The sequence below is a fragment of the Aegilops tauschii genome, chromosome 4 (genome assembly GCF_002575655.3).
Source record: "Aegilops tauschii subsp. strangulata cultivar AL8/78 chromosome 4, Aet v6.0, whole genome shotgun sequence".
Classification (NCBI taxonomy): Eukaryota; Viridiplantae; Streptophyta; class Magnoliopsida; order Poales; family Poaceae; genus Aegilops; species Aegilops tauschii.
Window position 1 is genome coordinate 209,224,625 of NC_053038.3, and position 26,084 is coordinate 209,250,708.

Here is a 26,084-nt window from a genome sequence, read left to right on the forward strand (position 1 = left end):
TGTTTCCTCCTTAGCTACTTCCCGGACTATGGATATTGCCGAGCTGAAGCGGAAGCTTGATGTAGCAGGGGATGATCTTGCGTTAATCAATATGCGTCTTGACGAGTCGCAAGGTATGTATTTGGGGCCATCCCCATACATTTTTGGTGGTATAAGCATGATGCTAAAATCTGTATGCTGGAATATGCGTGGCTGCAGATGGTGCTGCCGCCGTTGAAGTTCTTCAAGCGGAGCTGGCCTGGGCCAAGGAGCAGGCCCGGCGTAGCAATGCTGCTGCCGAAAAGGCATCGGCTGAGCTAAAAGCCGAACAAGCTGCACGGCGCCAAGACGAGGAGAAGATGTCCACGGTGGCGCTCGAACTGGAAAATGCCACTGGCCGCTGTGAATTTCTGGAGAAGGAGAATAAGCCTTAACGACTGAGCTGGAAAAGGCCTTACAAGAGGCGAAGGAAGCGCGATCGGAATCCAAAGCAACACATGAGGAGGTTCGGCAGGCTAGGGAGATTGCGGCTGGAAAACCCTTTCTGCTGCAAACTAAGTTCGGTGACCCGAACTATGCTCAGCTTAACCAAGTATGGAGTTCTCCGGACGAGTTCTTGGACTTGCCGAAGAGTTCTTCCGATGCGGCGCAGTATTACCAAGCGCGAGATGGGTATGCAATGGAGAAGCTTTTTTGGTCGCAGTTTGGCGCATCAAAGCGCCCTCTGTTACTCAATGAACAGATGTCCTAATGGGCCGAACTTCATAGGATATCCGGCGCTGCCATGAAGGATGTCATAATCCGATTGTGGCCAACCGAGCCTGTTCCGAATAGCTATTTCGGTTTGGTGTAGAGGCTTGTTGATGCGGTGCCGCGTATCGACGCTGTGAAGCGGTCAACGTGCATTGAGGGTGCACGGATGGCTTTTGCCCGAGTCAAGACATTCTGGGGAAAGATGAAGGCCATAGATGTCGCGGCTAAGGGTCCACCCAAGGGCAAGGACCGTCCTAAACCGGAGCGTTATTTTGAAGACTTCCTAGAGGCCGACCGCTTAATAGAGGGTCAATGCTCGAAAGACATAATGTTCGAGTAAGGTGTATGGTAATTGTAAAAGACAATTTTATAGTTAATCCATTTTTATGTCTTGCTTTGAAAGCTTGAATTCCTCCTGTGTGGCCGTTTTAATATAATCTGAAAGTTTTCCAGTCGTCGGCTTCAGCCACCTTGTAGGAAGTACGGGGGTGTTCGGAAAAGCATTTAATCACTCTTTATCCAACGTCTTGGTCCATAAAGGAGGTGATAATGCAGCGAACCAGGCAATCGGACTATAGGGCATTAACACTTTCACTTAGCCATAGGACTTATATGGTGGGACTACGATATAGCCCCTGGTATGTATGCGGCGTATGGTGCCTTACATATTTGATCTGAAAAAGATCCTTCGTGTGACACGGAGAATCGCTAAAGATTCCAAGAAATCACCAAGTGGTTGACCAGCTCTCGCCGCATCATGACAGTCAGTTTTCGGCTTTCTCTACCGAGGTACTTGACCAGATGACCCGGAAGCACAATCGCAGTAGTTCTCCCTTTACTACCCTAGCCGATAGAGCGGAACGTAGGGTAGCAAGCACAGGAGCCGGGCAACCCAACTATTGACCCAAGACAATGATTCGGAGCTGATGCATATAAGGCCAAACTTGCGACGCCGAAGTACGCTGTAGAGCTGTTCGGGCTTTTGCTGGCACTCATTTATTCCCATACCGAGCCCCTGGCAGGTTATGCCAAGGTATGTCTGTGAAACAACCATGGAAGCCGTATTTAGTGGTGAAACAACATGGATGATTAATTCGGATACTGGGAGCTGAGCGATATGCCAATGATTTATTTATTATATATAAAAGCCATCCTCCCGGCTATTTGACATGCTCGGGGTCGCAGGCGGAGGAACAGGCATAGTACAGGCTCGAAATAGAGAGTGCGGTCTGCAAAAAGTTACTTTGGACCTCTTGTCGCACGTCTACGCCGCCAGTCCTCGGCGGGGGGAATCCTTGACGGAGATAGCCCCTCAGGCGAGCGTACGGATCCGAACTCCGATAGAGCCAGTTTCAGATGTTTATCCTGTTCGTCACCTGTTTCTAAGGGATAGTGAAGGAGGAAATAAAAAGAAAATGGATAAAAAATGTTACTGGGATGCTTGCAGGCTTGTCCGTAGTGTGCCTCCGGCAATGCCCATGGTATCTTGAGTGCGTAATGGTGTATGCGCGGCACAAATTTTGTAGGTGTACGAGGTGGGCGGCGGGAGCCAGACTGTTATTTCCGCTCCGGGAGTAGTTGACCCTTGGGTGGAAATTGCTTGAGGCCTCGGTATTTCGTTGGTGAACCTCTCTGTCGTCCCTATCGCCTGTCGGCCTCTTCCCTTTGTGTTCGGCGTTGAGCTTGCCAGCATGTTTAAAGACCCAGCAGTTTCTGTTAGTATGATTAGCTGGTTTGTCGGGGTGGCCGTGAATCTGGCAAGGTCGGTCCAATATCCTGTCCAGGTTGGATGGTTCGTCTCGTTTCCTTGAATGGCTTCTTCCGTTGACCGGGTTTGGGATTGCTAAATCCGGCGTTGACCGTCGTGTCGCGTGATCTTTCATTATCATTGCGACTGTTGGGTTTGCTTCGTCGTGGCTTGCCGTTGCCGTCTCGGATTTCGGAAGTGCCCGGGTCACTGGCGCTGCTGCTTCTACGAGCGAGCCAGCTGTCTTCTCCCGCGCAAAAGCGGGTCATCAGAGCAGTGAGGGCTGTCATGGATTTAGGTCCTTCTTTACCGAGGTGGCGTGCAAGCCATTCGTCCCGGACACTGTGTCTGAAAGTCGCAAGGGCTTCCGCATCCGGACAGTCGACGATTTGGTTCTTTTTGACTAAGAACTGGGTCCAGAGCCTCCTGGCTGACTCTCCGGGCTGCTGGACAATGTGACTTAGGTCATCGGCATCTGGTGGCCAGACATATGTTCCTCAGAAGTTGTTGAGGAAGGCCTCCTCCAAGTCCTCCCAGCTGCCTATGGAATTTTCAGGCAGGCTATTTAACCAGTGCCGAGCTGGCCCTTTTAGTTGTGGGAGGTATTTAATGGTGTGGAGGTCGTCCCCACGAGCCATATGGATGTGGAGGATAAAATCTTCTATCCATACCGCGGGATCGGTTGTTCCGTCGTATGATTCAATATTGACGGGTTTGAATCCTTCGGGGAATTCATGATCCATTACTTCATCGGTGAAGCAAAGCAGGTGTGCGGTGCCTCTATGTTGGGCCACACTGCGACGTAACTCCGAAGGAGTCCATTTGCGGTTTTCGGCTCGGGCGTAGCTCGGTTTGTCACGTCCGAATAGGTAGCTGTCGTCGCGTGTCGTGGCATGCCTTCGCTATCCGTAGATCGGTCTTGCGTGTTCTGCACTACTGTCCAAGTCCCGCTACAGGTCATCTGTACAATCGTGAGCTGTGTTATTCTTGCCTTTACGGCGAGGTGGGGCGGTCTGGTGTTCGGCTTGAGTACCTTCTTTATCCGGACAGAGTTGTCGGCGACCAGCCGCATTGCGTGATGATGGTACGGGATCCAACGCCTCGTCATCGAACTGATGTAGCAATCTATGCTTCGGGTAGCTTTCGGCTAGGCCACTAAGGCCATATTCTTCGGCAACCAGGACTTGGGTCCATCTATCGTTGAGTAGGTCTTGGTCAGCTTGAAGCTACTGCTGCTTCTTTTTCAGGCTCCTTGCAGTAGCTATGAGCCTGCGCTTGAAGCGCTCCTGCTCGAGGGGTTCTTCGGGTACAATAAAGTCTTCGTCGCTAAGGCTTACCTCATCTTCGGAGAGCGGAAGGTAGTTGTCGTCCTCTGAATTGTCGCTGGGCAGGGCCTGTTCATCGGGGCTGGCTTGCCCGCTTTCCTGTTCCTCCTGTTCGGATCTTGCTCCAGCGGGGTCTTCATTGTTTTCGGCGTGGTCCGGAGTACTTTTTCCTCCGGTGCCATCGTTGCTGCGATGTGACTTGGAGCGGCGTTTAGGGCGCCAGTACTTAGACTGTGTCTCAGGAGGTTTATTCTCAACTGGATCTCCTTTGTCATTGTCGCGAGCTTTTTTATGTGTACCAACCATGTATACGTCGTATGAAGGGGTGGCCGTCCCACGCCTGGTAACTGGCGGGTCTTGGCCTTGCTCCTTATCGGCAACGTCGTCTGTACCATCAATGTCTTCGGAGCCATAAGCAGGCATGTCGCTTAAGTCCTCGACAGTGGCTATGAAGTGGGTGGCAGGTGGGAAGCGAAGTTCTCCATTATCAGCCTTTGGCTCGAACCGGGCACAATTCGGCCGCAAGTCCTCCGCCAGGGACAGGTTTTTTTAGTGAATTTAGCACATCGCCGAAGGGCGAGTGTTGGAAGATATCTGCGGTGCTGAACTCGAAGATTGATAACCGATCTAACTCGGTGTCTGGGGGCGTGCGCGGTTCGGGACTTATAGCCGGAGACGAGTCCGGAATTCCATTGATGCTGATATTGCCTGGTGTTGAGTCTGTGCGCGGCTCCAACACCGCGGACTCTGTGGCTTCGGATGGTGCAATCTACTCCGGATCTAAGGCCGTAGCAGCTGCAGGAACCATCTCCTGAATCTGGTCTGATGATAGATTTAAGTCATGTCCATCGGAGCGAGGGGGGCGATCGCCGCGGTCTCAAATCCGTTGAAGATCAAGTCTCCACAGATATCCGCGACATAGTTCAAGCTTCCAAATCTGACCTGGTGGCCAGGGGCGTAGCTATCGATCTGCTCCAGATGGCCAAGCGAGTTGGCCCGCAGTACGAAGCCGCCGAATACGAAAATCTGTCCGGGGAGGAAGGTTTCTCCTTGGACAGCGTCTCTATAGACGATCGAAGGGGCCATCGAACCTTTCATCGACGACATAGTGGAACTCTCAATGAAAGCACCAATGTCGGTGTCAAAACCAGCGGATCTCGGGTAGGGGGTCCCGAACTGTGCGTCTAGGATCGATGGTAACAGGAGACGGGGGACACGATGTTTACCCAGGTCAGGCCCTCTTATTGGAGGTAATACCCTACTTCCTGCTTGATTGATCTTGATGAATATGAGTGTTACAAGAGTTGATCTACCACGAGATCGTAATGGCTAAACCCTAGAAGTCTAGCATGTATGACTATGGTAATGAATATCCTATCCGGACTACGCCCTCCGGTTTATATAGACACCGGAGGGATCTAGGGTTACATAGAGTCGGTTACATAGGAAAGAATCTTCATAGATGATCGCCATGCTTGCCTTCCACGCTAAGGAGAATCCAATCTGGACACGGGTAGAGTCTTCGGCCTTCATGTCTTCACAGCCCATCAGTCCGGCCCATGGATATCAGGCCGGACGCCCGAGGACCCCTTAGTCCAGGACTCCCTCAGTGACGTTTCACCGAAAAAAGCTGTCGATGGATATATCTTATTTTAAGTATTGTGCCTTTATTGTTTGAGGGTTAACCTGTAATACAGAGCCGGATATAGATCTCTTGTTCAGAAGACTACTTTGGAGTATTCGGAGGAGGAACCCGCCTTGCGATGCTGAAAACAACTTGCGTGCCGAACTCATCGTCATCGGAAGACTGGTTCAGGGGCTACTGAGGGAGTCCTGGATTACGGGGTCCTCAGGTGTCCGGATTACTCAGGATGGGCCGGACTGATGGGCCGTGAAGATATGAAGACAAAAGGCCCTCCCTCGTGTCCAGATGGGACTCTCCGTTGCGTGGATGGCAAGTTTGGCGTTCGGATCTGTAGATTCCTTCCTCTGTAAACCGACTCTGTACAACCATAGGCCCCTTCGGTGTCTATATAAACCGGAGGGGTTAGTCCATAGAGGCAATCACAACCATACAGGCTAGACATCTAGGGTTTAGCCATTATGATCTCAAGGTAGATCAACTCTTGTAAACCCCTATATTCATCAAAGTCAATCAAGTAGGAAGTAGGGTATTACCTCCATCGAGAGGGCCCGAACCTGGGTAAACATCGTGTCCCTCTCTCCTGTTACCTTTGATCCTTAGACGCACAGTTCGGGAGCCCCTACCCGAGATCTCCCGGTTTTGACACCGACACCACCTCCGCCTCCTCAGAAGCAGACTCCTCCTCTAAATCCATCTCCTTGCCAATGAACGCACGATCCTTGCCAGATGATCTCTTCTTATGAGATGATGACTTTGATGAAGACTTTGAAGAAGACTTTGAGTATTTCTTCTTCTTCTTCTTGTCGTCAGAATCATATTCCTTGCTCTTCTTCTTCTTCTTCTTCTTCTTCTTCTTCTTCTTCTTCTTCTTCTTCTTCTTCTTCTTCTTCTTCTTAGTTTCCTTGTCCCATTGGGGACACTCAGAGATGTAGTGGCCTGGCTTCTTGCATTTGTGGCATGTTCTCTTCTTGTGCTCACGAGAGGAAGCCTCATCATTTCTCGAGCTGGATCTTGAAGACTTTCTGAAGCGATTCTTTTTGGAGAACTTCTGGAACTTCTTCACGAGCATTGTTAGCTCATTTCCAATGTCTTTAGAATACTCAGAACTACAGTCAGATTCTTCTTCAGATGAGGAAACGGCCTTTGCCTTCAAAGCACGGGTTCGGCCATAGTTGGGGCCATAGACGTCTCTCTTCTTAGATAGCTGGAACTCATGGGTGTTGAGCCTCCCAAGTATATCAGACGGATCAAGATCTCTAAAGTCAGGACGTTCTTGTATCATCAGGGCCAAGGTGTCAAATGAGCTGTCAAATGATCTCAGAAGCTTCTTCACGATTTCATGCTTGGTGATCTCAGTGGCGCCAAGAGCGCGAAGCTCATTTGTGATATCAGTGAGGCGATCGAACATGAGCTGGAAATTTTCATTGTCGTTCCTCTTGAAGCGGTTGAAGAGATTGCGAAGAACATCAATCCATGAGTCTCTCTATGTAGAGACGCCTTCGTTGACCTTGGATAGCCAGTCCCAGACTAGCTTCATAGTTTCCAGTGCACTCACACGGCCATACTGTCCTTTGGTCAGGTGACCATAGATGATGTTCCTGGCGGTTGAGTCCAGTTGCGCGAACCTCTTGACATCAGCAGCGGCGACACCGTCACCGACCTTGGGAACGCCTGTCTTGACGACATACCAGAGGTCAATGTCAATGGCTTCAAGATGCATGTGCATCTTATTCTTCCAGTAGGGGTAATCAGTGCAATCGAAGACTGGGCATGCAGCGGAGACTTTGATTATCCCTGCAGTCGACATATCTAAAACTCCAGGTGGTTAAATCGAATGACACAGAACAAGGGAGCACCTTGCTCTGATACCAATTGAAAGTGCTAGTTGAAGGAAATATGCCCTAGAGGCAATAATAAAGTTGTTATTTTATATTTCCTTATATCATGATAAATGTTTATTATTCATGCTAGAATTGTATTAACCGGAAACTTGATACATGTGTGGATACATAGACAAAACACCGTGTCCCTAGTAAGCCTCTACTAGACTAGCTCGTTAATCAAAGATGGTTAAGTTTCCTAACCATAGACATGTGTTTTCATTTGATGAACGGGATCACATCATTAAGAGAATGATGTGATGGAAAAGACCCATCCGTTAGCTTAGCATAATGATCGTTTAGTTTTATTGCTATAGCTTTCTTCATGTCATATACATATTCCTTTAACTATGAGATTATGCAACTCCCGGATACCGGAGGAATGCCTTGTGTGCTATCAAACGTCACAATGTAACTGGGTGATTATAAAGATGCTCTACAGGTATCTCCGAAGGTGTTTGTTGGGTTGGCATAGATCGAGATTAGGATTTGTCACTCCGAGTATCAAAGAGGTATCTCTGGGCCCTCTCGGTAATGCACATCATAATAAGCCTTGCAAGCAATGTGACTAATGAGTTAGTTGCGGGATGATGCATTACAGAACGAGTAAAGAGACTTGCCGGTAAAGAGATTGAACTAGGTATGAAGATACCGACGATCGAATCTCGGGCAAGTAACATACCGATGACAAAGGGAATAACGTATGTTGTCAGTACAGTACGACCATAAAGATCTTTATAGAATATGTGGGAACCAATATGAGCATCCAGGTTCCGCTGTTGGTTATTGACCAGAGAAGTGTCTCGGTCATGTCTACATACTTCTCGAACCCGTAGGGTCCGCATGCTTAACGTTCGATGACGATTTTGTATTATATGAGTTATGTGATTTGGTGACCGAATATTGTTCGGAGTCCCGGATGAGATCATGGATATGATGAGGAGTCTTGAAATGGTTGAGAGGTAAAGATTCATATATAGGACGATAGTATTTGGACACCGGAAATGTTCCGGGGGTACCGGGTACGTATCGGGTCACCGGAAGGGGTTCCGGGCTACCCCCAGCAAAGATATGGGCCTATTGGGCCAAGAGGGGAAACGTAGCAGCCAGCATGGGCTGCGGCGCCCCCCTTGCTGGCCGAATAGGAAGAGGAAGGGAAAGGGGGAAGAGAGAAGGAAGGGGCGGCAATTCGGCCTCCCCCTTCCTTCCCTCCTCTCTCCCCTTTCTTTCCCTTTCCGGAAAAGATGGTAGGGGGGCGAATTGGACAAGGCCCCCAAGTAGGATTCCTCCTACTTGGGGCGCCCCATGGCTGTCCCCCTCCCCTCCCACCTATATATATGTGGGGAGGGGGCACCTAGAACACACAACAAATATTGTTAGCTGTGTGCGGCGCCCCCCTCCACAGTTTACACCTCCGATCATATTCACGTAGTGCTTAGGCGAAGCCCTGCGCGGACCACTTCACCATCACCGTCACCACGCCGTCGTGCTGACGAAACTCTCCCTTGACACTTTTCTGGGTCAAGAGTTCAAGGGACGTCATCGAGCTGATCGTGTGCAGAACTCGGAGGTGCCGTACATTCGGTGCTTGATCGGTCGGAACGAGAAGAAGTTCGACTACATCAACCGCGTTGTCAAACGCTTCCGCTTTCGGTCTACGAGGGTACGTGGACACACTCTCCCCCTCTCGTTGCTATGCATCTCCTAGATAGATCTTGCGTGAGCGTAGGAATTTTTTTGAAATTGCATGCTACGTTTCCCAACATTAGTTATCGACTAAAGGGGGTGAATAGGCAATTTTTATGAAAGTCTTCGAAAGACGAGGTCTTTGAAGACAAGCAGTTGATATGAGCCTATATGATATGCAGCGGAAGATAAACTACACTAGACAAGCCATAGTCAAGTAAGCAGTACAGTGAAAGTACGAAGACTAACAACAACTAGATAGTATGGATCAGAATGGAAGACAGTCTGAAGCCAAACAGGTTATAGTCTTCAAACAGTGAAGTCAAATAGATCAGACAAGCAAGCAATGACTTCACGAAGACAAACTGAAATGTAAATGAAGTAGGGGATAGAACCAGTTGCTTGGTGAAGAAAAGGATTTGGTAGACCAGTTCCAGTTGCTGTGACAACTGTACGTCTGGTTAGGGAGGCTGCGATTGAACTCGGAAGACCATGTCTTCACCTTATTCCCCTTGAGCTAAGGACACCCAGTCCTCGCCCAATCACTCTGGTAAGTCTTCAAGGTAGACTTCCAAGCCTTCACAGACTTCGTTCACTGGCGATCCACAATGGCTGTTTGATGCTCAGAACGAGACGCCTAACCGGCTAGAGGATGCACGGTCCTCAAGTGTAATAAGTCTTCAGGTCATGCGGACATAAAGACTTCAGTGATGCCTAACACTCTTTGGCTCTGGGTGTTTTGGGCTTTGTCCTCGCAAGGATCTCTCTCTCAAAGGCTTCGGAGGTGGGTTGCTGTCAAACGACAAAAGCCGTGCACTAACTCTGAGCAGCCACCGAATTATGCTATAGGGGGTGGGCTATTTATAGCCTGGAGGCAACCTGACATGATATGTCCGAAATGACCCTGGGTCACTAAGGAACCGACATGTGTCCAATAGTCGGATTTCAAACACACGCGCCAGCTTGGCTTGGGCTACAACCAAAGCTGACTCATCCAACTCTGGATAAGACTCACTGTCTTCGCTTGAAGACATAGGATTTTGTTTGAGCATCACTTCAGTCATCTGACTTTGTTCACTTGGACCCCACTTAACAGTACGGTGGTTCCTATGACTCAATAAAGAAGAAAAGGAAACTACAAAACAACTATATCTTCGCACTCCATAGTCTTCAAGTGAATGTCTTCACATGTCATTATCTTCATCGTGAATGTCTTCACGAACCACCATTGTCTTCAATGTCTTCATACATTTTTAAGGGTCATCTCTGGTAGGTAAATCGAATCAATGAGGGACTACTACCTGTGTTATCCTGCAATTCTCACAAACATATTAGTCCCTCAATCAAGTTTGTCGTCAATACTCCAAAACCAACTAGGGGTGGCACTAGATGCACTTACAAACCAGAAGGTTTTGTCGATCCTAAAGGTGCTAACAAAGTATGCAAGCTCCAGTGATCCATCTATGGACTAGTGCAAGCATCTCGGAGTTGGAATATACACTTTGATGAGGTGATCAAAGCATATGGTTTTATACAGACTTTCAGTGAAGCCTGTATTTACAAGAAACTGAGTGGGAGCTCTGTAGCATTTCTAATATTATATGTAGATGACATATTGTTGATTGGAAATGATGTAGAATTTCTGGATAGCATAAAAGGATATTTGAATAAGAGTTTTTCAATGAAAGACCTCGGTGAAGCTGCTTATATATTGGGCATCAAGATCAGTAGAGATAGATCAAGACGCTTAATAGGACTTTCACAAAGCACATACCTTGAGAAAGTTTTGAAGAAGTTCAAAATGGATCAGTCAAAGAAAGGGTTCTTATCTGTGTTGCAAGGTGTGAAGTTGAGTCAGACTCAAAGCCTGACCACTGCAGAAGATAGGGAGAAAATGAAAGTCATTACCTATGCCTCAGCCATAGGTTCTATCATGTATGCTATGCTGTGTACCAAACCTAATGTGTGCCTTGCCATAAGTCTGGCAGGGAGGTACCAAAGTAATATAGGAGTGGACCACTGGACATCGGTCAAGAACATCCTGAAGTACCTGAAAAGGACCAAGGATATGTTTCTCGTTTATGGAGGTGACAAAGACCTCATCGTAAATGGTTACGTCGATGCTAGCTTTGACACTGATCCTGATGACTCTAAGTCACAAACCGGATACATATTTTTATTGAATGGTGGAGCTATGAGTTGGTGCAGTTCCAAGCAGAGCGTCGTGGCGGGATCTACTTGTGAAGCGGAGTACATAGCTGCTTCAGAAACAACAAATGAAGGAGTCTAGATGAAGGAGTTCATATCCAATCTAGGTGTAATACCTAGTGCATCGGGTCCAATGAAAATCTTTTGTGACAATGTTGGAGCAATTGCCTTGGCGAAGGAATCCAGATTTCACAAAAGAACCAAACACATCAAGAGATGCTTCAACTCCATCCGTGAACAAGTCAAGGAGGGAGACATAGAAATTTGCAAAATACATACGGATCTGAATGTAGCAGACCCGTTGACTAAGCCTCTTCCACGGGCAAAACAAGATCAGCACCAAGACTCCATGGGTGTTAGATTCATTACAATGTAATCTAGATTGTTGACTCTAGTGCAAGTGGGAGACTGAAGGAAATATGCAATAGAGGCAATAATAAAATTGTTATTTTATATTTCCTTATTCATGATAAAGGCTTATTATTCATGCTAGAATTGTATTGATCGGAAACCTAAATACATGTGTGAATACATAAACAAACACCGTGTCCCTAGTGAGCCTCTACTTGACTAGCTCGTTGATAAAAGATGGTTAAGGTTTCCTAACCATGGACATGAGTTGTCATTTGATAACGGGATCACATAATTAGGAGAATGATGTGATGGACAAGACCCATCTGTTAGCTTAGCATTATGATCGTTCAGTTTTATTGTTATTGCTTTCTTCATGTCAAATACATATTCCTTCGACTATGAGATTATGCAACTCCCGGATACCGAAGGAACGCCTTGTGTGCTATCAAACGTCACAACGTAACTGGGTGATTTGTTGAATTGGCATAGATCGAGATTAGGATTTTTCACTCCAAGTATCGGAGAGGTATCTCTGGGCCCTCTCGGTAATACACATCATAAGCTTGCAAGCAAACGACTAAGGAGTTAGTCATGAGATGATGTATTACAAAACGAGTAAAGAGATTTGCCGGTAACGAGATTGAACTAGGTATGAAGATACCGATGAACGAATCTCGGGCAAGTAACATACCGATGGACAAAGGGAATTACATATGTTGTCATAACAGTTCGACCGATGAAGATCTTCATAGAACATGTAGAGCCAATATGGGCATCCAGGTTCCGCTATTGGTTATTGACCGGAGAGGTGTCTCGGTAATGTATACATAGTTCTCGAACCCATAGGGTCCACACGCTTAACGTCCGATGACGATATAGTATTATATGAGTTATCTGATTTGGTGATCGAATGTTGTTCGGAGTCCCAGATGAGATCACGAACATGATGAGGAGTCTTGAAATGGTTGAGAGGTAAAGATTGATATATAGGACGATGGTATTCGGACACCGGAAGTGTTTTGAAGAAAACTGGATAGTAATCGGAGTACCAGGAGGGGTACCGGTCACCCTCGGGAGAGTATTGGGCCTATTGGGCCACAAGAGGGGAGCACCCCTGCCCACAAGGGGCTGGCACGCCCCCCATGGCAGACGGCCAAGTGCAGAAGGAAAGGGGGGAGGATTCGGCCTCCCCTTCCTTCTCTCTTCCCCCTTTCCTTTCTTCTTAGGCAAATAAGGAAGGGGCGCCACTTGGGGAGGACCCCAAGTAGGATTCAACCTACTTGGGGCGCCCTCCTGGCTGCTCCCTCCCCTCCCACCTATATATATGTGGGGGCGCCCTAGCATAGACCAAACAATTGCCTAGCCGTGTGCGGCGCCCCCTCCAGCGTTTACACCCCCGGTCATATTTTCATAGTGCTTAGGCAAAGCCCTGCGAGGATCACTTCTCCATCACCGTCACCACGTCGTCGTGCGAACGGAACTCACGACTACCTCGACGTCTTGCTAGATCAAGAAGGCGAGGGACGTCACCGAGCTGAACGTGTGTAGAACGCGGAGGTGTCGTGCGTTCAGTACTTGATCGATTAAAGCGCGAAGAAGTTCGACTACATCAACCGCGTTGAGAAGCGCTTTCGCTTACGGTCTACGAGGGTACGTAGACACACTCTCCCCCTCATTGCTATGCATCTCCATGGATAGATCATTGCGTGTGCATAGATTTTTTTTGTTTCCCATGCAACGATTCCCAACACCTAAACCACTAAACCTTCTTACAACAGCCTTGACATACGCCACTTTGACAAACACATGACAAAAAACTATTTCTACTACTAGAGTTTTCTGAAGAAATTATAGAATTAAGCCATGCATTCAATTTGGTGGCTGGTTGCTAAAATTTCCAGTTGACAAGATATGGCATGCATGTAGATAACAAGTCACTCATTTCTTCACACTGTTCATGTTGGAATATAACAATCTAGGCACATATGAAAATATTGTAGTCTTTGGTCCATTCACACATGCAACAAGACAACAACAACAACAACAACAACAACAACAATAATAATAATAATAATAATAATAATAATAATAATAATTCATAAAAGCAATTTAGCAAAGAAGACATCGGATGGTGATATGTCGCTACATTTTCCAAGCGATTTTAGAAGCAAGAACCCCTAAATTAAAGCTTAACACATAGAAGTAGTACTTACTGTATTAAATATTGAATCCTCCACCTCAACTTTTGATGAATAAAGAAGTTTAATCAAGAATACGCAAGTCATCTCCTCCAAAAAAATGGACGCCAAATCCGTAGGAAGGAGTAAAGAAGGTGGGCTTTTGTGATCAAGAATCTGCAGAAACACCCTCAAATCCAAGTGGCAACACCAATTTTGAAACATCAATTCGCCTGCAAGGGGAACGGAAACTCCAAGAAATGCACGCCATTTGGGGTGGGGGACGGGCGAGAATCGAATCAAGAACTTCCAGCAAGAATCTAAATCCACACCGCAAGAAGCCAATAGCGACCCCTAATCGAGACATACCCTCAGCAATCGTCCTATACGCAGAGCGGAACCCTAAGAAAGCCTCGAGCTTGAGGAAGACATTTAGGGACCAAGATTGGGATAGGGTTTTGGTAGAGCACCTGGAGCTGCTCGATGGGGAAGGGACCGTGCTCCCCCTCCTCCTGCTTCACCGTCGCCGTCTTCTGCTGCACCGCCGTCGCCGCCATGGGCAACGTACTACTCCTAGTAGAGGAGAGAGAGATGGTCGGTTGGGAGGGAAATGTGAAGGGAGCCAACCAAGGCGGAGAGGGAGATGCTTTCTTTATTGGATGGATCTTCATCTTCTTCAGGCATGTGAACGGGCCACTACTTACTTTTTTCATTTGAGGAAAGTATCGTTCCCCCCCTGAAATCCTCTCTGATGGATCAATTTGCCCATCAACTCTAATACCGGCTCAATCAGCCCCTCAAATCTCTAAAACCGGATCAATTCCCCCCTAAAGTGGTTTTGTACTTGATTTTGAGTGGTTTTGACCCAGACCGTGCACTTCTCTTTGCTATGACCGTGCACTTCGCGTCATAATAGTTGGGTGGAGATGATCGCTTCAGTGCGCCCAGCTCGCCTCCGCCTCCGTGGCCGGCACGCCCGCTGCTCGCCGCCTTCTTGGTCTCCATCAAGCTGCCGCTAAAGTACTACCGCTCCATGCATACATCGACGCCGATGCTCCCCGAGAAGCCGTCTGCTGTTGTGTTGTTGCTCAGGTCTGAGTCCAACCGCCCGCTCGGGAAACACTCTGTGTGCCTCGCACCGCCCGGACCGGCATCCTGCTTGGCCCCCGCAGGAGATAGAGCCACGGGAGACGAGCTGCATCAGCACCGCCGACACGCACATCCGGCCGCTCGTGATCATGCCTGCTGCGCCAGGCCCGCGTCCTCTTCCTACTCGCGAGCGGCGACGGTGTTCGAGGCGACGGCGACATGGGGGTCGTTCTTTTTTTTTGAGTAAAAGAGGGTTTCCCCTCCGATAATTTTCATTAGAGAAACCAAGCCAAAGGTATGGGGGTCGTTCTTGATGAGGGTCTCTAGCGTGTCGGGGCTGCCTGGACGATCACAACGGCGACATCTCGTCGGCTCCGAGCTCCGTCATAGGCTCTTGATGCGGAGACGGCTCGGGGCCCCGGTGCTGGCCGCGTCTCTCGCCGGTCTGCGTGGCCGCGTCCGCCCCGGCGCTGCTGCGCGCAGCGGCCACCCGGTACTCGCCGAGGTCGAAGAAGCTCCAGTTCTTGCGCCGGCCGTGGGACCCACTAATGGCCGATGTGGGCATCTTCTTCTTGTTCCCGGCCTGGCAGCTGGAGGTGGAGGAGGATGAGGATAAGCGGGTGGAGGCGTCACGCGGGTAGTCTAGTCAGCGAGAGTGCACGGTCAGGGTAAAAACCACTCAAAATCAATTCCAAAACCACCTTAGGGGGAAATTCATCCGGTTTTAAAGATTTTGATGGGCTGATTGATTCGGTATTAGAGTTGAGGGAGCAACAGGCCTAGTGGACCAGAACTAGCTTGGGCCTGGCTAAGCTAAGCCCAAAGTTGGAGGCTCGGACGGAAAAGCCACTACAGTCCGTCCGTCCTCCCTCCCTCCCCAAGAAAAGAAAACTCCGTCCCAAGAAGAAACTCGCCGCCGTCTCCTCTCCTCTCTACTAGTACGTACTTGGTTCCCAAGAAGAAACACCACCAAGCACCCACCCCGTGTAGTAGAAATAGAAAAAGTGCTTCGAATTCCGATCCGCATCCGCCGACACGATGTTTCTCACGAGGTAATCGATTTCTTCCTCTCCAAGCTCAGCTCAGGATTTTGCTATCGATTCCTTGGATCTGTCGCCGACGGCGGGATTGCTGATTCTCATGGGGTTTCTCGGCGTGTGTGTGCAGGACGGAGTACGACCGTGGGGTCAACACCTTCTCCCCGGAGGGGCGGCTGTTCCAGGTCGAGTACGCCATTGAGGCCATCAAGGTGAGTGAGATTCATTGTGGGGGTGGGGGAGGCCAGATTTGTGGGGTTGGGCCTGAGGTTGGACATTTAGGATGAGACTGCGGATCTCCGGATTTCGGTGCTGAGATTGATGTGCCCCTCGCTACATGCTTATGATGCTGATCCTTCTGCTATGGATTGCAGTTGGGCTCCACCGCAATCGGCTTGATGACTAAGGATGGTGTTGTACTGGCTGTTGAGAAACGTGTCACCTCACCGCTGCTGGTAATTTCTGCATATCCACTTATTAATTTATATTATTGTTGCTGTGAAATACTACTATATCCTTCAGCTGACGACTGTTGATGATCGCTTATGGGCAAAATTGTCCACATTCTTAGATAGGTCCATTAGGGTTTTCTGTTGAAGATGTCGATATTGTTCTTCAGGGTATATCCAATTTCTTAGTGCTTTAACAGGGTAGGTTCTGGTGTTGTTTAACCTAATTTATGCATTCTGCCAAATATTGACAAATTGCTTCATGGCTACTTACCAGACTGGAAAAATAATGTACTACTGGACAACTGTAGAAATATGTAGCTGTTTGTTTTCTCAACACATAACTATCACTTCTCTGGACATGTGATAATTGAATGGATCTTGTGCACTGCATTATGTTTTGTCCCCCTTTGTCAGACAAGTGTTTTTCTGTTTCTTGTTTGGATTATGCACGAGTACTTAACGCCCATTTTTTTACCCATAGCTTGTTTGTGTTAATTAATAAGGATATACATCAAACTTATATTTAGCAGTAAAAGATAACTGCCTGATGCTGACTGTATTTGATGTTATCTAGTTGCCTTTTATTCCTTGAGGTTCCATCATCCTTCAACTTTTAGTTCCTATGTTAGGTTGTACCATGCCCAAACTGTTGAACCCTTCAAGTTTTCTTTGCTATGATTATACAGGAACCAAGCAGTGTGGAGAAAATCATGGAAATTGATGAGCATGTCGGCTGTGCCATGAGTGGCCTTATTGCTGACGCCAGAACACTGGTTGAGCATGCTCGTGTTGAGACTCAGGCAAGCTATTTGGTTATTATTACATACTCCCTCCGTTCCAAAATAGATGACCCAACTTTGTACTAAAGTTAGTATAAAGTTGAGTCATCTATTTTGGAACGGAGGGAGTACATGCAAGTCCTGCCCTCTATTTGTTAACTTCACTTCATATGGTCACGAACAGAATCATAGGTTCTCATATGGGGAGCCAATGACAGTAGAGTCTACCACACAAGCTATCTGTGACTTGGCTTTGCGCTTTGGTGAAGGTGATGAAGAATCAATGGTGAGTCTCATTCTCTTTTTCTATTAATGCAATGACAAAAGGTATTGCACACCTGCAGAAGATGGGAAACAGGATCAGCTACTAGCCGAATCATTTTTCTGTTGTTGCATCTTCTTTTTCTAAAGGAAAGAATGCTGTATATCACACTTTGATGGCTGCATACTTCCTATTATAGCAAAAGTGTAACTATGGAGGAAGCTGAACATCTTTGTGGAAATTTTTGTAGTGTAATAATTAACATAATAGCCATTTTTTAGGTGACTGCCAAAATTTATGAAAAGTTTGTGGATCTAGACCAAACCAGCCTGTGTTTGGTTTGGCTTTTGCTGATTATTATCTTCTAGACTTGAGTTACTTTGTTAACCTGTACTTGCAAAGACACATGAACTAGTCAAAGCAATTTTGTTAATCTTGACTAATTACTTTGCTGTATTTACCTGCTCACATTTTTCTGTATTTTACACACGTACCAATATCATAGAGTAAGGTTCTGATGTACTTGTTTATTTATGCAGTCACGGCCATTTGGAGTCTCTCTCCTTATTGCTGGTCATGATGAAAATGGACCCAGCTTGTAAGTATCGATCCCTTTAACTCAGTTCACTGGGTTGTCAGTAACTCTTATTGATAATAAACTTTTAGAACCAGTTTGTAAGTATCGATCCCTTTAACTCAGTTCATTGGGTTGTCAGTAACTCTTATTGAATAACAAATTTTTAGAACCAGCTTGTATGTATCAATCTCTCTACCTTTTATACAAATTGAAAAACAGGTGTGGTAATATAAATTTGATTATCTTTATCATAGCAGCTAGAAGTTCGGAAAGCAGAGCAACTAGCTATAACAGAAACAATGCTTTTCTTTGTTTAATATTGCCTTTTTCTAGATTGTCACGTCAATTGCCATCCCTGACTCCTCACCCTCAGTGCTGCCAAAATGATACCTTTTGTTTCCAGTTACATGAATTATAACCGGTATTAGTTCCTGTACACCTATATTTTATGGAGACTATTTGAGAAAAGGAATTCAGCAATAGTTGTTCTAGTGGCCGTTTCCATCATCCCCTGTTCGCTCAATCTTAGTTGATATGATGAAAATAATCAAATTGTACTGCCAAGGTTTCTAGTATAGTTGCTTTACTTTCGAAATTCCAACTGCTGTGTAAGTTGACATGATATTCACTTATAATCAAGGAGAGTTCATATTTGAAAACTGGCATATCAAGGAGTGTGTTATCCAAAAAATTGCTTCGGGGTTTTATATGTTATATTTTCTATCCTTATACATTCATGTATTATTTCTCCCCAGATGAGCAACTATATCCCTGCTTGATGATAAGTCCTAAGAATCATGTCTTCCATCTTAACTGAGGTTGTTACCACTTGATTAGATGATGCACTTGAAACAGCTCTTTCCTTTGTGTGGTATTTCTCTCTGTCTATGTTGTGAAGCGAGCATCATGTAATTCCTTGTGATGATCAGCTTACAGAGCCAATTGAACTTTACTAGTATCTCATTGATCAATTATTGTGTCTTACAGGTACTACACAGACCCGTCGGGGACCTTCTGGCAGTGCAATGCCAAGGCAATTGGGTCGGGCTCTGAAGGAGCTGATAGCTCATTACAAGATCAGTACAACAAGGTATCATAACTAAGCTAAACAGGGGATAGACCATAAGTTAGGTGCAAGCATGCAGACCACTTTAGTTCGAGCACTAACAACATGAAAAATTACTATATCGTTTGGAGAAAATCTGCTGCATGGGTCATAGACATAAATTGCATAGCAAGTCTGGATAAAAAATCTGAGCTAACAGTGTTAGCTATGGCATCAAAGCCATTTATGTGGTGTTTAAGGACATGCACCAGTCGAACTGCTACAACTTAGAAGTCTTGAATTTTGCTGTCTACACAGTACGCAGACCTACATACAAAATTTGGTGCCGCGTTGTAGCCATGCTTTCAGTAGTTGCCGGAATTCATGCATGCAGAATTGTGCTTGAAAAGAATAATAAGAATTGAGATGTTGATGCAGGAACTGACCATCGCTGAGGCAGAGACCATAGCCCTTTCTATCCTGAAGCAGGTTATGGAAGAAAAGGTAGGGTATCTCGACCTTTTCCATATTCCTCACTCGTAGGTTCAATAAATACCGTGTCAAAGATGCCTAATAATATGTAATCTCTTTTGAAACAGGTGACCCCGAACAACGTTGACATTGCGAAGGTCTCCCCTAGCTACCACCTCTACACCCCTGCAGAGGTTGAAGCGGTCATCGCGAGGTTGTGAAGGATTGCCACTTTGTGAGACAGCCTCTTGTATTCCCATGAACCCTATAAAGCACAATGAACGTATGAACTCTGTTGTGGGTTTGGGTTGTCTGCCTACTGTTGAAGGGATATTAGTGCCTGCTTGGGCGTTGCATCTGATTCTCATCTCCCAGCCCAGTCATTTGTTTGTACTCCCTTTGTTCCGATTTATTTGTTGTTGGGGGATTTTAGTACATTTTCCGTTACGTTACAAGTTATCTTCGTTTTCCCAAATTGCCCTCCCTCTTGCACAGCCACTCGCTCTCTCCCCACCCGCTCGCTCGCTGGCCAGTCGCTCAATCTCTTCGCCGCCTCCCTCTCCCTCTCGTCAGTGTCCTCCTCACCGCCGCCTTGCTCCTCACCGCCCCGATTTGTACCCCTAACCCTAGCAACCCGCCTGCTAGCTCTTGGTCAAAGGCTCGATCTGTGGGCGGTGGTGCTCGATCCGTGCTGGAGCAGCGGGAGAAGGACGGCGGTGCAGCGGGCTTCTATTCTTCGCTGCTGTCGACAAGCAGCCGCGGCCTGTTGTCCCGCGCGCCCTCGTCAGTGGCCGCTACAGCGGGTTTCTATTCTTCCCTGCTGTCGAGAAGCAGCCGCGGCCCGCGCGCCCTCGTCCGTGGCCGCTACCCGAGCTGCCCTCGAGGTGTCGCCGACGACCTTGAGGAGGAAGGAGGAGTGCTTGGGCCGGCGCTTCGTCTCCTCCACCCGGCGCCACATGGCCGCCACGCGCTCCTCGGTGGCCCTCTAATCCCACCTCCATGGCTAACATCGTGCTGCTGCCGTCTTCATCTTCGTGGTCGTCCTTGGCGCGCTTGCCTTCGGTGCCGCTGCTTCGACGGACGATGTGGTGCAGGAGGTGCGTCTGGTCGCGGAGGAAGGAGGTGTGCGTCTGACTGAAGCAGAGGGAGGACACCGCCTGCGCTGGAGCACCGGAGAAGCGTCACCGTCGTTGTCCTCTCCATGTCCCGTGTTAGGTCCGCCTCCTTCTCCTCTCCTCTTGGATTTCTTCTTTTCTTCCCTTCCCTTCCCTTCCATTCCCTGAGATGACATGTTCTTTCCTGCCTTGCCTCACGCACGTAGCTGCAAGACCAAGTAACTCAAGTTCAAGGTGCGGATGCAGAGAGACAGTGGCGGAGCCAGGATTGGGGCAAGCCCCGGGCCCAAAATAGTTTTTGGCGTGAGGAAAAACTTAACGTACATAGTTACCTCAAAAGATACCCATACAAAATATGGCTCAATTGCACTAAAATTTTAGAATTTAAACTCAAAACTTAATGATACAACAAAATGGGTAAAAACATAGTTGAAAACTACAAAGAACAGTACATGATGAAAAAGTGTACCAATCAATGGTTTGCTTCATCTGTGCCTCACATAACCTCATCAACGATGGAAGAAGAGCCAACACCTTCAAGATATGAAAAGCAAAATTTCGTAAGAGAAGGCATAAACATCAAGTGAAACAATTATCACCGATATAAATATAAAAACTTACCACTTCGACAAGGTAAAAGCCTTTTGCGAGACCTATAAGTGATATACCCTAGACTGGTGAAAAAAATGTCTTCATCTTATTTTTCTACAATATGAAATTAAATTAGCAACTACATCAATTTGAGTTCAACAATACACTAGATATATGATCAGTTCGGACCAGTTTATACGCTGATATAAGTAGAACATGGTACAAGTGAAAAGCATCAGGGGAGCAGAGAAAACATCAAAGGAAATTACAAGGTGTTGCAGCTGGCAGTGAAGCAACCAGCAGGGATGGCGCGCCCGGGCGAACGACGCACAGGACAGAAGGGCGGCGGCCGGGAGCCAGAGAGCAGGGGGAAAGTGGGGAGGGGGTTGGGGGGCGGAGGCATCGCCGGCGGCGCGAGTGCTGGAGTCTGGAGATTTGATCCTGTGTGTGTGCGACTCGGCGGCGGCCGCACGAGCGCTGCGTCTCCTTTTTTTCAGCAACAGCACTGCATTCCTCTCCCTCATTTTTTAGAAAAACGTTCCTCTGCCTCGTGCGTGCGAGTAGATCGTGGGGTAGCCTTGCCTCGTTCGTGCGTCCGTTTCTGGTAGGACAGGGCATCAAGGCTTTGGGCTTTCTTTCGTTTACTGGGCTGCACCCCGGGCCTGCAGAAAAAGCTATATAATTGTAGCCTGTTAAATTTTGCAAGCCCCGGGCCTGGGCCCTGGGTGCCCGGGGCCCAGCTCCGCCCCTGCAGGGAGAGGAGGAGTTGCCCAGCCAGCCATGGAGTAACTGAAGGTCATGGTGCACCCTCCCGCTCTCTGTTTGGAGTAGGTTATTAATTTCAGAGATAGATGTAATTAGTCAGATGTTAATTCAGTTAAATTCAGACATACTCCTAAATTCAGTTAATTCAGTTACGCACACAAATTTCAGTTAATGCTTGCAGTAAGTTGGAGTACATCAAATCTGCCTGAATGTGCAGGAGTAGGACAAGCAAATCTGCTTGAATGTGTGTTTATTGGGAATCCAGCTAGTGTGCTGATAGTGTAATCCAGCTAGTGTACTGAGCTCTGTTTAAAAACACTTTGCTGAATCTATATGCACCATGTATCCGAAATGTCATTTTCTTGGATTACACAATCAGAAATGTCAAGTTTGTTCCAGGAGTAGAAAGCAAGTTAATGTCTGAACGAAGTTACAGGTGCTAGCGTAGATTCGTATTGTTGGTCGTATGCAAAGTTGAGAAACTTGAGTATGCAAACTTGAGTAACTTTGTCCCAGGAGTAAAAAGCAAGTTAATGTCAAGTTTCTTACTGGAGTATGCTTTATGCTGTGAACATTTTTAAACTGACCATATATGTCAAGGAATTTACTATCCTTTTGTATGCTTTACGTTTAAACATACCATATAATCAAATTCTGTAGTTTGATCCCTGCAAAACAATAGTTACTCCTAGGAGTTTTTTAGATGTGCCAGTTGATTAGGTTGCTCATATCCTGCATCTGACTACCAGTCAGAATCCTTATGTGTGGGAGTAGTAATTATCGACAAAACAGAGTAACTTTGTTTTACTCTTTCAGTGTAAGAGAGTTCCACGTTCTCAAAAATAATAAGAGGGTTACAGTAAACAACTGTGTCATTTATTTTAAGCTATCCGCCTTGCAGGAGAAACGATTTCTGCCTTCATCAATTGTTGAGCAACAAGGACAGTGATCAAGCAAGCAGTGAGTGGATGAATCATCTGGTAAGGGAGTGCGCAGGGCTTCAGTCAATTGGTAAGCAATTTCTGTTGATGCTGCCGTGAGGTTAATGTGTACACATGGAAAGATTGACCAAACTGCTGGAAAGAGATAGGAGTAAGTTGGAAAGGAAGGATTAACCTCTGCCGGTATTCATGGATAACTCTTGGGAAGATAACATTAAGAACTCATTTGAGCTCTTTGTTCTTCCCATAAAATCAGAAGGTTCTGTTGATGCTGCCGTGAGGTTAATGTGTACACATGGAAAGATTGACCAAACTGCTGGAAAGAGATAGGAGTAAGTTGGAAAGGAAGGATTAACCTCTGCCGGTATTCATGGATAACTCTTGGGAAGATAACATTAAGAACTCATTTGAGCTCTTTGTTCTTCCCATAAAATCAGAAGGCAGATGTAATTCTTTCTTTCCACACTCGATTCCTTCATCAGTGTCGATGAATTATATAACTCCATATTCTGTATGTACATATAAATGCAGTTAGTGCTTCCTAAATTCAGTATATTTTGAGTGTGGAGTAGAAGTGTAATGAGTACTCCAGTATATAGTGTATTTTGGATTACACTAGATATAAAATCAGGCCTTCAGTACACTAGTTCACCAGCTAGTGTTTCAGTACTTCGTTCTGCAGGATTACTTACTCCTACAGGTCTGCAGGATTATTTTGGGTGCTACTGAATTTATAGTGCATATAAATTTATTGATCTCAAATGGTGTATTGACCTCATTCATCAGGATACATCGTTTTTTTAGAAAGTTCTTTAAATATCCAAGTATTGATCTCAAATGGTGTGTTGAATTTGTTTCCATTGACTCACAGAAATTTTAGGCATGTTTGCCATTGGACAAATGGTGTATAACAATGATCATCATCTCTAAATTGGATAATTGGACAACATCAGCAGGAGGACAGCAACAACAACATTTTCTCATGCATTACAGGTTTCCCAATTGATCATTACACTCCAGTAATTTCTTCTGACTGCTATAATTATTGATCTTAACAAATTCTTCCTGATCCAGTGTCTCCTGATCAATTTTACAGACTATTGTACCTAAAAGCTTCGATGAATTCTCCCAATTCTACTGTAAGGCGAAAACTGATAAGAATTGGGAGCAGCGAGGAGTACCTGGCGAGGACTAGGCGGGGGAGTAGCGAGGACCGGGCTGGGCAGCGTGGTTGAGAGGACCAGGTTGGTGCAGCGAGGACCAAATTGGGAGCGGCGGCGGCGGCAGCGGCAGCCAGGCTGGGGCGGCGGCGATCAAATTGGGAGCGGTGGCGACCAAATTGGGTAAGAACGACGTGGAAGAGACTGGCGAAGGAGGAGGAGGTGGAGGGCGGAGGAGGAGGTGGCCGGACTAGCAGCTGGAGGAGGTGGAGGGCGGAGGAGGAGGTGGCCGGCCTGGCAGAGGAAGACGACGACTCTCGTTTTCAGATCAGGGGTATTTTTGTACTTTTGCTTGTTTTCACCTGGTCGGAAAAAAACCCCAGCGACAACTATTTCGGAACGGAGGGAGTAGCACTAAGACGTTGTGTGACCAAAAATAATTACTACACATATTTTTCAGCATTTCCAGCAAGTGCGTAGGTATCACTGGCTGCATTTGTGTGCATTTGGTTCGTAAACATCTCTATTGTTAAAAGGGAGTCTGTTTGGTTGCTCGCATTAAACTCTGTCAGGCCGGTGCGGGAAGAAATTGACCCGTTTGGTTGGTTGGGTCAGATCCAAAAGCTGGTTGCTCGAATTAAGCTGTGCTAGGCCTGCGTGGGAAGAAATTGACCCGTTGGGTCGGATCCAAAAGCTGACCCATAAGAAGCTTAAAGTGCCTTTTGCTTGGCTTTGGAGTAACGGCCGAATCGGCTGTTTATTCAACCTGAGGCATGTGGGCGTGGGCGGTTGGACGTGTGGAGATGGTCTGGTGGCGTCGTGTTGTTTCCTGAAGCCGCCACATAAATTACGCTCGCCTTCCCTTTGTAGGATCTGAAGGCATGTGGGCGTGGGCGGTTAGACGTGTGGAGATGGTCTGGTGCCGTCGTGTTGTTTCCTGAAGCCGCCACATAAATTACGCTCGCCTTCCCTTTGTAGGATCTGAAGTATGTCTCGAGGGGGGGGGGGGGGGTGATTAGACTTTGACCAAATAAAAATCTAGCCTTTTCCCAACTTTAAGTCCTGGCAGATTTTAGCAACTTTGCACAAGTCAAGCAATCAACCTACACATGCAATTCTAAGAGTATAACAGCGGAATGTAAAACAATTGCACATGAAGGTAAAGGGAGGAGTTTGAGGGAGCAAACGCAATGTAGACACGGATATTTTTTTATCCGTGGTTTCGATAGGTGGTGCTATCGTACATTCACGTTGATGGAGACTTCAACCCACGAAGGGTAACAGTTGCGTGAGTCCACGGAGGGCTCCACCCACGAAGGGTCCACGAAGAAGCAACCTTGTCTATTCCACCATGGCCGTCGCCCACGAAGAACTTGCCTCACTAGGGTAGATCTTCACGAAGTAGGCGATCTTCTTGCCCGTACAAACTCCTTGGTTCAACTCCACAATCTTGACGGAGGCTCCCAAGTGACACCTAACCAATCTAGGAGACACCACTCTCGAAAAGGTAATAGATGGCGTGTTGATGATGAACTCCTTGCTCTTGTGCTTCAAAATGATAGTCTCCCCAACACTCAACTCTCTCTCATAGGACTGGATTTGGTGGAAAGATGATTTGAGTGGAAAGCAACTTGGGGAAGGCTAGAGATCAAGATTTATGTGGTTGGAATGGAATATCTTGACCTCAACACAAGTGTAGGTGGTTCTCTCTCAGAAAATATATGTTGGAAGTGTAGGCATGTTCTGATGGCCCTCTCCACGAATGAAGAGTGGGTGGAGGGGTATATATAGCCTCCACACAAAATCTAACCGTTACACACAAATCGCCAAACTCGGTGGGACCGAATAATGAAACTCGGCCAGACCGATTTAGTTCAAAATGTGAACGCTAGGGTTTTCGGTGGGACCGACATGTCAACTCGGTGGGACCGATTTCATTAGGGTTAGGGCATAACGTAATCTCGGTGAGACCGATTACACAAACTCGGTGAGACCGATTTTGGTAACAGGCTAACAGAGAGTTGGTCAGGCAAACTCGGTGGGACC

At 46.9% G+C, this 26,084-nt stretch overlaps 1 protein-coding gene, 2 long non-coding RNA genes and 1 pseudogene across 5 annotated transcripts; 2 read left to right on the top strand and 2 right to left on the bottom strand.

Annotated features, from left to right (window-relative positions):
* Positions 1-15,485, bottom strand: part of LOC109761417 (DNA repair protein RAD51 homolog B-like) — a 105,899-nt pseudogene extending 90,414 nt beyond the window's left edge.
* Positions 15,486-15,630: 145 nt separating this feature from the next.
* LOC109741020 (proteasome subunit alpha type-5) lies at positions 15,631-19,898 on the top strand. Its single transcript, XM_020300098.4, has 9 exons — positions 15,631-15,895; positions 16,011-16,092; positions 16,255-16,335; positions 17,019-17,132; positions 17,296-17,397; positions 17,913-17,971; positions 18,938-19,040; positions 19,434-19,499; positions 19,595-19,898. The coding sequence occupies exons 1-9, from the start codon at positions 15,882-15,884 to the stop codon at positions 19,685-19,687; spliced, it is 714 nt and encodes a 237-aa protein (XP_020155687.1). The 5' UTR covers positions 15,631-15,881; the 3' UTR covers positions 19,688-19,898.
* LOC120962875 (uncharacterized) lies at positions 19,740-21,115 on the bottom strand. The gene is made up of 2 exons (XR_005754094.3): positions 21,051-21,115; positions 19,740-20,787 (listed from the first exon to the last, which is right to left on the bottom strand). It is a non-coding gene; the product is annotated as an uncharacterized lncRNA (long non-coding RNA).
* On the top strand, positions 20,910-24,524 carry LOC123493756 (uncharacterized). Of its 3 annotated transcripts, none has more exons than XR_012181821.1 (3): positions 20,910-23,871; positions 23,975-24,260; positions 24,305-24,524. It is a non-coding gene; the product is annotated as an uncharacterized lncRNA (long non-coding RNA). The 3 variants fall into 3 exon arrangements; XR_006662501.2 differs by having other exon boundaries at positions 21,584-21,967; positions 22,839-23,871; positions 23,975-24,524; XR_006662500.2 differs by having other exon boundaries at positions 21,588-23,871; positions 23,975-24,524.
* Positions 24,525-26,084: the final 1,560 nt, after the last annotated feature.